General features: G+C 48.7%; 1 protein-coding gene across 3 annotated transcripts in view; it reads left to right on the forward strand.

Moving 5' to 3' along the window:
* Positions 1 to 311: 311 nt before the first annotated feature.
* Positions 312 to 13,564, forward strand: part of TAF1B (TATA-box binding protein associated factor, RNA polymerase I subunit B) — a 56,559-nt gene continuing 43,306 nt past the window's right edge. Inside the window, exons 1-8 of one of the 3 annotated variants that reach the window (XM_072143564.1) lie at positions 312 to 494; positions 5,436 to 5,534; positions 6,335 to 6,425; positions 8,286 to 8,383; positions 8,996 to 9,091; positions 9,170 to 9,314; positions 10,103 to 10,268; positions 11,326 to 11,425. In XM_072143564.1, coding sequence (XP_071999665.1) covers positions 477 to 494; positions 5,436 to 5,534; positions 6,335 to 6,425; positions 8,286 to 8,383; positions 8,996 to 9,091; positions 9,170 to 9,314; positions 10,103 to 10,268; positions 11,326 to 11,425 — 813 coding nt within the window. In that variant the 5' untranslated portion in view covers positions 312 to 476. Of the gene's footprint in view, positions 495 to 2,988; positions 3,258 to 5,435; positions 5,535 to 6,334; positions 6,426 to 8,285; positions 8,384 to 8,995; positions 9,092 to 9,169; positions 9,315 to 10,102; positions 10,269 to 11,325; positions 11,426 to 13,564 lie in introns of those variants that run through there. The other 2 variants (XM_072143565.1, XM_072143566.1) reach the window with 2 other exon arrangements.

The raw sequence follows: 13,564 nt of genomic DNA on the forward strand, positions 1-13,564 counted from the left end.
ATGAAATAAGTCTAAAATACTGACAATCTACACGTTAGGATATAGTAACATAGTACTACACTATGACCTTCACATTCAAGTGATTGTGCACTGTTCTCTAATTTTGATCTCTAGTGTACACTCTACATTACAGCAGCTTCATGTGATTCAAGATTAAATACGTGCAATTTCCTTGGAAAAGGTGTTAAAACGGTTTTTGTTAATTTTCTAGGAATCCCCTTTAACCAGTGCAGGTTGATGCTGTCGCATTATTTTGCACATTCTGTATAAAACATACAGCGAGCGTCTCCTCCGTGACTCTAGCTCCGCCCTCCCATCGTCACGTGACTCAGGTGGAAGTGACGCGCTCAGGAGGCGACTGCTACTTAGACACAACACATGGTCGCGCTCAGCGTGATTCTCTGATGTCCGCGGCTACAGGCCCCGCCCTCACAGGATAACGGCGGAGGAGTCCTCGGTGTAACGCGCGGTGCATCATGGATGCGGAGAGCACGGTGCGTAACGTGCGGTGACGTCCTAGGGGAGCGCCGGGACCCGCGTCCCATGTTTTTACGGCGTGGTGTGTCAGTGTTATCATGTGTATGACACAACACATGCCAGTATGGACAATGATGTATACATCTAGAGAGCAACGGGAAGCAGCGGTGCTGAGGAATAAAATGTATCCATGGGCCTTGACTTTAGGCAGTGCATATTAGCAGAAGGGTGGCGCAGGGGCGGAGGGTGTCCCTGTGCGGGTGGCGCAGGGGCGGAGGGTGTCCCTGTGCGGGTGGCGCAGGGGCGGAGGGTGTCCCTGTGCGGGGGGCGCAGGGTGTCCCTGTGCGGGGGGCGCAGGGTGTCCCTGTGCGGGGGGCGCAGGGTGTCCCTGTGCGGGGGGCGCAGGGTGTCCCTGTGCGGGGGGCGCAGGGTGTCCCTGTGCGGGGGGCGCAGGGTGTCCCTGTGCGGGGGGCGCAGGGTGTCCCTGTGCGGGGGGCGCAGGGTGTCCCTGTGCGGGGGGCGCAGGGTGTCCCTGTGCGGGGGGCGCAGGGTGTCCCTGTGCGGGGGGCGCAGGGTGTCCCTGTGCGGGGGGCGCAGGGTGTCCCTGTGCGGGGGGCGCAGGGGCGGAGGGTGTCCCTGTGCGGGGGAGCGCAGGGTGTCCCTGTGCGGGGGGCGCAGGGTGTCCCTGTGCGGGGGGCGCAGGGTGTCCCTGTGCGGGGGGCGCAGGGTGTCCCTGTGCGGGGGGCGCAGGGTGTCCCTGTGCGGGGGGCGCAGGGTGTCCCTGTGCGGGGGGCGCAGGGGCGGAGGGTGTCCCTGTGCGGGGGAGCGCAGGGGCGGAGGGTGTCCCTGTGCGGGGGAGCGCAGGGGCGGAGGGTGTCCCTGTGCGGGGGAGCGCAGGGGCGGAGGGTGTCCCTGTGCGGGGGAGCGCAGGGGCGGAGGGTGTCCCTGTGCGGGGGAGCGCAGGGGCGCAGGGTGTCCCTGTGCGGGGGGCGCAGGGTGTCCCTGTGCGGGGGGCGCAGGGTGTCCCTGTGCGGGGGGCGCAGGGTGTCCCTGTGCGGGGGGCGCAGGGTGTCCCTGTGCGGGGGGCGCAGGGTGTCCCTGTGCGGGGGGCGCAGGGTGTCCCTGTGCGGGGGGCGCAGGGTGTCCCTGTGCGGGGGGCGCAGGGTGTCCCTGTGCGGGGGGCGCAGGGTGTCCCTGTGCGGGGGGCGCAGGGTGTCCCTGTGCGGGGGGCGCAGGGTGTCCCTGTGCGGGGGGCGCAGGGTGTCCCTGTGCGGGGGGCGCAGGGTGTCCCTGTGCGGGGGGCGCAGGGTGTCCCTGTGCGGGGGGCGCAGGGTGTCCCTGTGCGGGGGGCGCAGGGTGTCCCTGTGCGGGGGGCGCAGGGTGTCCCTGTGCGGGGGGCGCAGGGTGTCCCTGTGCGGGGGGCGCAGGGTGTCCCTGTGCGGGGGGCGCAGGGTGTCCCTGTGCGGGGGGCGCAGGGTGTCCCTGTGCGGGGGGCGCAGGGTGTCCCTGTGCGGGGGGCGCAGGGTGTCCCTGTGCGGGGGGCGCAGGGTGTCCCTGTGCGGGGGGCGCAGGGTGTCCCTGTGCGGGGGAGCGCAGGGGCGCAGGGTGTCCCTGTGCGGGGGAGCGCAGGGGCGGAGGGTGTCCCTGTGCGGGGGAGCGCAGGGGCGGAGGGTGTCCCTGTGCGGGGGAGCGCAGGGGCGGAGGGTGTCCCTGTGCGGGGGAGCGCAGGGGCGGAGGGTGTCCCTGTGCGGGGGAGCGCAGGGGCGGAGGGTGTCCCTGTGCGGGGGAGCGCAGGGGCGGAGGGTGTCCCTGTGCGGGGGAGCGCAGGGGCGGAGGGTGTCCCTGTGCGGGGGAGCGCAGGGGCGGAGGGTGTCCCTGTGCGGGGGAGCGCAGGGGCGGAGGGTGTCCCTGTGCGGGGGAGCGCAGGGGCGGAGGGTGTCCCTGTGCGGGGGAGCGCAGGGGCGGAGGGTGTCCCTGTGCGGGGGAGCGCAGGGGCGGAGGGTGTCCCTGTGCGGGGGGGCGGAGGGTGTCCCTGTGCGGGGGGGCGGAGGGTGTCCCTGTGCGGGGGGGCGGAGGGTGTCCCTGTGCGGGGGGGCGGAGGGTGTCCCTGTGCGGGGGGGCGGAGGGTGTCCCTGTGCGGGGGGGCGGAGGGTGTCCCTGTGCGGGGGGCGCAGGGTGTCCCTGTGCGGGGGGCGCAGGGTGTCCCTCTGCGGGGGGTTGGGCTGCACAGGGGCGGCAGGTGTCCCTGTGGGGGGGGGGGGGTTAGGGGGTGGTGGCGGGTGTCCCTGTGCCGGGGTTGGGGGGCACAGGGGCAGACCCTGTGCGGGGGCGCAGTGCGGGCATGCTGTGGGGGCAGGGGGTGACCCTGTGCAGGGGGTCACCATATGCAAGATAAAGCTGGAGTTTCCCAGTCATGTTATTGTTCATATGAGGACATTGACATCACTGTGTAAGCACCCCTAACAATGGCTGCAGATTGGCTGTTGCTTATTTTCACTTCTCCCTTCAGAATTCACCTGGCACTTTATCAGCATACATCCTATCTATACATTGTAGCGACATCTTTACAACATGTGGCATAAATGCAACGTGAATACAGGCTAAGGGCAGGACTGTAAAAATGCATTTATTATCCAGGTTTATCACTTCTCCAAGTGCACCAGGGGCTTGTCCTCACACTGCTGCAATGTTGTTTTCCAGCACTAATAATTTTTCACAGTCCTGCTGCTACTAACAACAAGTGACGCCAATAAAAGAATAGAGCGGCATGTATGGGACAGGTAATTCTGTGAGCGTCTGGGTTGCTGAAGCATTGTGTGTACTGTATACTTACAGTGATGTTATCTTCAGTGTTTTTTTACATCAATGTTACCGCTGCATAATTTTTATTTCTCTTGGCAGAGCGTTATGGACACTGCACACTCCATTATATGCCTGATATTATCATGAGCTGCGCTCTAGCAGTATTACTCAGCTTTGATTTCTGCTACATTTTCATCTTGTTTTTTTTTCTAATTTTTTTGGATTGTCACACAAAGCCCCTCCCTGTCTTTGCAAAGAAAAATTTCTCTCCATTTTATGGTCGCTATGGGGACCATGTAGTTTAAGAGTCTCTGCTTACAGTCCATAAAATGTAGCAGATTTTCTGTATGGGTTTGGGTTACATTATCAGGTTTTCGATAAGATTTTGGATATCTGATCTTATTTTTAAAGTCTTAATATATACAAAAGAAAATTGACATGAACTGGAGATTCAACCATCAGTATCATATTTCATACAGGTTTTCTTCTGGGTTTCAGCGTGGGTTAGGCGCAGCAGCCTAATCATATGGTGGAGTGCAATGGCCTATAGGGGCCCCTTGAAAGCGGGAAATGTAGTGAACATCAGCAGCTGATTGGCTGCTGCTAATGTTTAGGGTGTTTCCCCAGTGTTCCGTTAGGCCCCACTGTCCAGGAGGCCTAGGATGCATCCATTATTGTTGCATCCGTCCCCCATAGTCTATGGACTTCTCTACCCATAAATATTTATAGATATGTTCGGAGTTTATGCTCAGATCTTTCCTGACGTATGTGCTGAACGTTTAAAAAGAAAACCGCATATACAAAGTGGGCCGTAAAGACTCCTGGGCCAGAAAACTCCTGCTCCACCCCCTGGGTGGCCTTGAGACTCCTTGGTCACCCCTAGAGTGGGCCACAAGCCTCATAGTTCCTTCCCGTGGAGCACCCTCTGCGGGGGGTCATGGGAATTCAAGGCCACCTTTAGGGGAGGGACCAGGAGTCTCAAGACTTGCTCTTGGAATCCTGCGACCCCCACGGGAGGTAGACCAGGATTCTTCTGGCCTAAAGGGTTGTGAGACTTGTAGGCTACCCTCAGAGCGGACAATAAGACTCTAAGACCAACCACAGAGTGCGCCTGGCCACTCCCAAAGCTGTCTGACTCCACGGTCACCCCAAGTTTGGGACGCGAGCCCTTTGAGGGGGTCGAAGGACCTCTGAGGCCACCCACAAAGTGGGGCATCAGTGCCACCCCAAAGTTGGAAGCCGTTGGACTTCTAGGCCACAATCGGAGTGGGCCATGAGACTACTGGGCCACTGTCTGAGCTGGCCGTGTTGATGTGAGTCTACCCTCAATGTGGGCGGTGAGGCTCCTGGCCCACACCCTGGCATGAATTGAGAGTAAAAGGCCACTCCCAGAGGTGCCTGTGAGACTATGGGGCCACCAGCAGCATGGGCCTTGAGCGTCTCCCAGCTTGGGCTGCGAGACCCCTGGTGCACCCCCTGAGGAAGTCACGGGACTCCAAGACAACCACAGAGATGGCTATGAGACTCCTGGTCTATCCCCAGAGCAGCAGCGAGACTCCTAGGCCACCCACAGAGATAGCCATGAGACTCGGCTCTGGTGTCTTGCCTGTCTGCTCCTCTCCCTCCTTTCTTGCTGACTTACCTTTCTGATCCTCTCCCTTTTCACATCTCAGCAGAAATGAGCAGCCCAGCTAGTATCTGTTCTATATATTACAGTATACATTTTTATACACCAATATAAACAGTAAACATTTACACTCTACATATGTATATGGCAATACAGAATGATAGACATCTATCCAGGAACTTCTGGCCCACCCCAATGGTTAACTCTTGTGACTCCTGGGCCTTCTGCAGAGAGGGACGTGAGACTCCAGAGCCATCCTTTAAGGGGCCATGGAACGATGAGGCTATCCCCAGAGCAGGCTTGAGACTACTGGGCCATTTCCAGAGTGGCTATTAGACTCCTGGGCTATTATCAAAGCTGGCGGTCTCCTGTGTCACCCCAAGTTCGGTGTGAATATATAGCCTAACCGTGTCTCCAGCACAGATCTGAAGATTGTCTGCATTGTTTTGATTTCTGATGCCTCTTGACTAGTTTTAGTATGATCAGTGCTTTATAATTACAACATGTCCTGACTTTTTTCTTTTGTTAGAAATCTTATAAGACTCCATGCCCCCAGTGTGCAGAGGTTCATTGGGGTATCAGCGATGAAGGCCAATACTACTGCAAAAGCTGCCACACTGTCATAGAGGTACATATAGCACAACCTGGATATATTTTACATTGACTCAGCAAGTTATTTCTACTTCAACTAGATTCTTGCTTAGCCTAAACCTAACCAAAGACTGGTCACAATGTAATAATATGACCCAAAGAGTTTTATAAGAGGTTCTTTGATGTTACAACATCATGGCTACCGCAGTAGTTGTATTACTTCATATTCAGGGACCTTGGCAACTAACAGAAACTTTTATAACTTAAGAGACTGGATGTAAAGGTGTTGAAGTAGCTTCTTCATGTTAATGATTGACCTGTAGAGGTAGGTCATTCGTATCAGATCAGTGACGGTCCTCTGTGGCTGCGTAGCCCAGCCGCTAGGTGAAATAATGGAGCTGTGATAGCTGATGTTGATGACCTATCATCTGTGTACGTCTTCAGCTATAAAACCCTTTGAAACACACTTTTTAAGTATCAAAGCACAGGTTTTTCGTTACATTTAAGGGGTAATACAATACTACAGCTCTTTTAGGCTCTGTTCAGACTGCATTTGAGCCTTCTCTCTAAGGTTTAGGAGAATGTGGCCCACTGTATAGGAGAACACAGGGATATGGTAAATTGCCTGTAGAAGAGTGCATACTGGATGCTTCTGTATAGAATAACATAGTGGACCATACTGCAGCATGGCAAGACTCTCTGTCTTCCGTATGTCAAACATGTCATAAAACAGTACATCTAGAAAATTACGTTTCCGTAATTGTACATAACTGAATTCTGCACAGCATACAGACCGATGTGCGGCTTCTTGGACTGATTCTTGTGTATTTGTTGCAGAAAACTCTGGAGTTGGAGGAAACAGAAGTATACAATAAAAATGCAAGAGCCCAGTCTATTAACCGAGGATTAAGGAAAGCGAAACGCAAAGGTACAAACAAAGTGAAACTCAAAAGTACACACAGTTTTTGACCACTTTGTTAAAAGTAACCCGTCAGTAGAAATTGAACTTATAAACCACTACCAGTTTCAAGATTTTTTTTCATAGTCAAGCACGTGGTCATCATCCAGAAAAAAAAAAGCACTTTGAAGTGAGTTGTAAATTCGTTGTATGAGGCAATGGAGGTGGAGAGTATAGCACTTAAGTCCAGCTCTCCCTCCTCAGAAAACCCTTCTCTCTTGTAATTGATTGCACTGCATCAAAAGATATCACTAACATGGTCTCCTGAAGTCTGGCAAATGATGTCCCTCACAGCGGGCAGGAAATTCTGTTGTGAGGAGAGCTTGACTTCAGCACTAATCTCTCTGCCGCTCATTTTCTGGATGATGTCACCACTCTGGGCTATGTGAAGAAACGTGAACTGGTGGTACTCTGCTTTACAACATGCTGACAGTGGCTTCTGCTGACAGGTTCTATTTAATGGAGTGAAGGAAGGCTTCCAAAAAGACACTGAATACATACAAGTATGGATACTGGACCCCAAATCCTGTGATTGCTAGGGGACCATTTGGTTACGCACATTTATTTCCTACTTTGGGGATACAAATTCATTAATTTTGTGGGTCATGGGGGGACTTGGCTAAACATATGCTTAATATTACCCAGTATGCTAATTTAAAGGGAATACAGGCGGTCCCCTACTTAAGGACACCCGACTTACAGACAACCCATAGTTACAGACGGACCCCTCTGCCCCATGTGACCTCTGGTGAAGGTCTCTGAATGCTTTACTATAGTCCCAGACTGCAATGATCAGCTGTAAGATGTCTGTAATGAAGCTTTATTGATAATTCTTGGGCCAATTACACCAAAAATTTTGAAACTCCAATTGTCACTGGGGCAAAAAAAAAATTGTCTAGAACTTCCATTATAAAATATACAGTTTCGACTTACATACAAATTCAACTTAAGAACAAACCTCCAGACCCTATCTTGTATGTAACCCGGGGACTGCCTGTATTTCTATATGTTTTTCATTTCTTCAAGAGGTTTTCCAGGAATCTTCTGTCAATACTTAAAATATGTCAATGTATTTTCAGGAGATAGGTTTATCAGACAGAAAATATCATGCATGTTTAGGTATGCAGTAATGTATTGTAAACTAAAAATTTGTTGATATTTTGTATACTGTATTTTTTGAACTGTGAGATGCACTTTTTAGCAAGAAAAAATCTTGTTAAGAAGTACCTGAGTCTTATAGACCGAAGGTCAGGAGTATCCAGCATTGCCAGACCCTCCTGACCGCTATAATGGAGATCAGGTGATGCCCTGATACAGAGCTGCAACCGATCTCCCACAGAGGAGCCTCCGCACTGCTCTCCCTTCTCCCGGGTGTCCTACAGGACCTGCAGTGATGTCAGAATCATGTGACCGATCACATGCTTCTAACATCACCACATACTGATGAGAATGGGGACATGCTGTACTGGGACAGGGTAAGAACAAAAGGAAGAGGGAAATAGGGAAAAGGGGGGGGGGGGCTCTGTGTGTATAACTGAGTTGTCTGTGTAACTATATGGATGATGCAGAGCTGTGTGTGTAACTGTATGGATGATGCAGAGATGTGTGTGTAACTGTATGGATGATGCAGAGATGTGTGTGTAACTGTATGGATGATGCAGAGCTGTGTTTGCAGGTTAGGTGCCACCAACAGGGATATATTAATTGGTGTAAAATATATTTTTCCTTTTTTTTTTTGGAAGCCTAAATCTGGGGTGCGTGCTATAGTAAGAAGCGTCTTATAGTCCGAAAAATATGGTATGCCTCCATATGTTGTTTGTTCCTTTGCAGAGTGGGGTTGGGAGTGGTACATCTGTGAAGGATTTCAGTTCATTCTGCTCAAGCAAGCTGAAGCCCTTGAAGCTTTGGGAATCGGTTCTGGAATTAAGGTACGTACGACCTCACATCTAGACATGATCCTTACTAATATTGTGGCTACTGTGTGCGGTAAACAACAATATGACCAAGTTCTGGCAGATGAATGAATCATTTTCTAAGATTTGGACAGTTTTTTTTTTTTTTTTTTGTTTATTCTTAACCCCAGAATATACAAAAGTAAAATAATATTCACTTTCTCAGACAGTTTATAAGTGAGCTCCAATATATGAACTACTAAATGATGCCATAAAATTACACATTAGTCTTGCAAAAAACAAGCTTACCAAAGCATCATAAAGCAGTGTTAGGCCATGTCTTTGAATGGGTTTTGCAAGTTGAGCAGTTTATACATAGTGTCCTATCTGCATATAGCATGTTATAGAGCAGGAGGAGCTGAGCAGATTGTACATAGTGTCCTATCCGCAGGCAGCATATTATAGAGCAGGAGGAGCTGAGCAAATTGTACATAGCATACTTTCTGCAGGCAGCATGTTATAGAGCAGGAGGAGCTGAGCAGATTGTATATAGTGTCCCACCTGCAGACAGGATGTTATAGAGCAGTAGGAGCTGAGCTGATCGTATATAGCGTTCCACCTGTATTAATGTGGTTATATGTACAATAGGAAGAAGTTATGTGTGTTCTTTGGAGAAAATACCTTCAGCGGACGGCACAGGCATACTGCAGAAGACCCATGAGGAATGGACAGCGGCTGGTCTTGGTATGTACAGAGCTGAACTGCTGTATATAGAGGGAAGTCTCCTTGTCTGCCTAGTATTGATCCTTGTATATGTCCTAGGCCTGTGACAGCAGCGTAGCCTCCTCAGAACTCGACACGGATTCTGAGATTTGTCCTACAGATATCACCGTGGATTCCGATTTCGAACAGCGTTCCCAGAGCAGCCTGGGCCTCCCCTCCACAGGAGAACACACAGATGTGTCCGGTACGTATCCAGTTTCCTTCTTTAGTAGTCCCAATTACCTGCACATATCAGTAGAGGTTTGTTTAGTTGTTAGGGTAATATGAAATCAACACCAGTACGAGATCGAAGTAAATGCCTTATTTCCCCATAAATAAATTTCCAAATTTTTAATTGCATCATCATTGTGAGGAACATCATCATAACTCTCTGAACCCAGGATTTCATGGTGAATTTCTTGTGACTAGTTTGCCTTTAGAAACATGGGCCCCAATTTCTTATGTCCAGCAATGGCACTTTCCTTACAAGAGCCCAAGTTGCTAATAACTATTGGTTCTGTCAGCTCCCTTCTTCCTCCTTCCCAAATTCCTCCTTGCCCTTTTTTTTTTTGCTATGCCAGCAGCAGCAACTCCGGTATCTTGGCACCTAAAAATCCTATTTCTGTTGTCATTTTAAAGCGGACAATCTCCCTTTTAATACAACACAAGGGTTTAGACACATTGATATCTACAGCTCCGGAGTGGAAGCTCTATATGAAAATCTCACACCTGACTATAACTCAAAAATGGATATCTATGGATCTATAATAATCCTTGTGTTAAATTTAAAGAAATTTCTCTATAAAATGACACCAGATCTGTGTTTAGGTGCCACGGTTTATATGTTTGTAACTATTGCTTGTTTATGGGGAAGCACTTTATTCCTCCAACAGATTGGCTCCTTCAGAATGTCAATATTGCACTATTTGTTTCTGTATTAGAGACCTCTGAATTCTACACTGTATTTTATTTATATTTTTAATTGGTTTTTAGATGCGGAAAGTATGACTTCTGTCCGGTCGGGGTCTGTAGATGGAGCTGCTTATATACAGAAAAAGAAACCCTGGGAGAGAAAATTGAACATGCCGATGACCCTGGCGTTCTGCTACCTCTCATTGCTGTGGGTTAGGGCATCAGTCACATTGTCTGACCTTCTGAGGTAAGAGGCAAACCTGATTTCTGATGGAAAGGGGGATGCCTCTTGCATTCTATTATAGGCTATTCTGTCCTGTTTAGTAACACTATGATGCCCCCATTTCCCATTTAAGTTTTCCACACGCAATGACATCACTTATGTCTATAAGGTTGCTGCAGATTAAAGCAAACTTCACAGTATCCAGAAAGTTAGAGGATCACTCATCATGTGATAGGGGAGTGACAGCCATTCTAGTAGTAGGGAAGTCGCCCACTACCCAGTACTGGTGACTGGTTCCAATAGCCTATGCTATAAATATGCTTTTGGTAGCATCCTGAATCATTTTGGTGCTTTATAAAACTTTATTTCACATTACCTGGCTCCTCCCAGCTGCATGTGGTGAGACCCAGCGAGGGCAGCAGCCCATGTACCAGTCTCCTCATTCATTCTTTCCATTCATTCTTTCCCTCTTCTACACTATCCCCCCCTGAATGCTCAATATACATGACAGGACGTGGGGAGGGAGCTGCACGAGTGTGTATAAGAGGAGACTGAGACCCAGACATACAGGCTGCTGCCACTGCCCCCCAGCACAGCATATGCTTTTGGAACCTGTCACCTGCTAAAAATGACATTCCTGCTGACAGGATCGCTTTAAGATAGAAAACAGAGCAGATACTTTTTAATTCTTTACATGTAGAATATTTATGGATTTTTGATCAGCAGAAGTGCAAAAATTGTGTAAAGACGACCAAATTTTGAAATAAAATTACTGCAAAAATATCCCTTTTTAAATTCTACCCTTAATGCCAGACTAAACGTGTCTGTCCATGGCTTGGCTCCTAGTCTTTGAGCGGGTATGGCTACGGATATGTGTGAGCTTATATGGCTAAAAGGCAGCAATCAGAAACTTTGGGTGGGGGGGACTTTAAATTTAAAGTGGTTTTTCAAAATTCTGAATAACAAGCAAAATTTTTAGCATAAACCTAGTAGCCATCTGCTTAGCATGATATACTGTATATGAAAATGTTTTGGTTTTCTTTCCTAACTTTTTCTTTTTTTTTTAAACTAAATTTGACAGGTTAGTCTTCTACCGTCACATCCCCTACTACAACTCACAAGAGAATTTTCCAGAAACAATCAATATATATGGAGCAGATCTGAAGGCCTTTGAAGTTAAGGTAAGTGTTGTCATTTATAATATGGGCTCTACTCAGCCTTCAAAACCTTAATGCAATGGACGGAAAAGGCTTTAATGGGAACCTGTTAGCAGAAATTGAACTAATAAACCACTAGCAGTATGTTGTCTAGCCGCTCAGCAGGTTCCATTTCATGTTTCATTCATGACCCAGTGCGGTGGCATCATCCAGAAAATCAACTTTGAAGTGAGATGTAAATTGGTTGTATAAAGTCAAGGAGATTTTGACACTGAAGTCAAGCTCTCTCTTCTTCAGAAAGCCCCTTCACTGTAAATGATGATCCTGGGTCCAGAGACATCATACTAAGCTGTGTAAAGTAATAAATACTGAGGTCGATAGTTTAGCATTACAGAGGGATTTGTGGAAGCTTGAGGGATGGGCAGAGAAATGGTTGATGAGGTTTAATGTAGATAAATGTAAAGTTATGCACTTGGGCCATGGAAACAAAAAGTATAATTATGTTCTAAATGGTCAATTACTTAGTAAAACTGAAGCTGAAAAGGACTTGGGCGTATTGGTGGATGGTAAACTTAATTTTAGTGACCAGAGCCAGGCGGCTGCTGCTAAAGCAAGTAAAATAATGGGATGTATCAAGAGAGGAATAGATTCTCATGATAAAGACATAGTTTTGCCCTTATACAAATCCCTGGTCAGACCACACATGGAATATTGTGTACAGTTTTGGGCACCAGTGTATAAAAAGGATATAGTAGAGCTGGAACGGGTGCAGAGGAGAGCAACCAGGATTATTAGGGGAATGGGGGGACTAGAATACACTGACAGATTACAAAATTTGGGATTATTCAGTTTAGAAAAAAGACGACTGAGGGGAGACCTCATTACAATGTACAAATACCTGAACGGACAGTACAAGGATCTCTCCAAAGATCTTTTTATACCTAGGCCTGTGACCAGGACAAGGGGGCATCCTCTACGCCTAGAGGAGAGGCGATTCTACCATCACCATAGACAAAGGTTCTTTACTGTAAGAGCAGTGAGACTATGGAACTCTCTGCCGCAGGAGGTTGTTATGGCCGACTCTATGTACATGTTCAAGAGAGGCCTGGATGACTTTCTGGAGAGAAAAAATATCACGGGTTATGGGGATAAAACATTTATTTAATTCTTAAAGGTTGGACTTGATGGACTTGCGTCTCCTTCCAGCCTTATATACTATGATACTAGATAGGATCTAGTAACCAGATCTCTGTGATTTCTATGACGGAGGAGGAGGCATTCTGAGTTCCCCACCTCGACATTGAGTTCTCCTCCTCCTTGACTTTATAGAACTGATTAACATCTCACTTTAACCTCTTAACGCTCAGCGTCCAATATATCGGACGCTGAGCGCAGTGACTTAGCGCTCAGCGTCCGATATATCGGACGCTGAGCTGATGCCGGTTCAGCTCAAGATCTGAGCCGAACCGGCATCGGGAAAGACGGGGTGCCGGCTGTAACTAATAGCCGGCACCCCAGTGTAACACCCGCGATCGGAGTTGTCTCCGATCGCGGGTGCTTAACCCGTTAAATGCCGCGGTCAGCGCGACCGCGGCATCTAACATGTATCTGGGGGATCTTTCCCCCACGATCGGCCCCCCCCGAACCGTTTTCGGGGTGCGCCGATCGTTGCTATAGTAACTCTGGGGTCCGATCTGGACCCCAGAGTTACCTGCAAGAATTGCCAGTAAGATGGCGTCTGTGACGTCATCTTACTGGCACAGTGCCAGCCTATGCAAGTGCATAGGCTGACACTGATAATACTCTGCAATACATGAGTATTGCAGAATATTATCATGAAGAAGCAATCAGATGATTGCTTCTTCATGTCCCATGGTATAAAAGTGAAAAAGTAAAAAAAAAAGTTATTCAATAAAAAAATAAAGTCATAAATCACTAAAAATGCCCCAAACCCCCAAAACATATAAAGAGACATATAACTCAAAAAAAAGTCTAAATCATAACACAAACCCCACATATATAGTATCACCGCGTCCGTAACAACCCGTAGAATAAAAGTAAATCATTATTGAACCCGCACGATAAACGCCGTAAAAAAAACTGTTATAAACCCTCCAAAAATTATGATTTTTACCTTTTCAATCCCACAAAAAATGCTATAAA

Source organism: Engystomops pustulosus, chromosome 3 (assembly GCF_040894005.1).
Source record: "Engystomops pustulosus chromosome 3, aEngPut4.maternal, whole genome shotgun sequence".
NCBI lineage: Eukaryota > Metazoa > Chordata > Amphibia > Anura > Leptodactylidae > Engystomops > Engystomops pustulosus.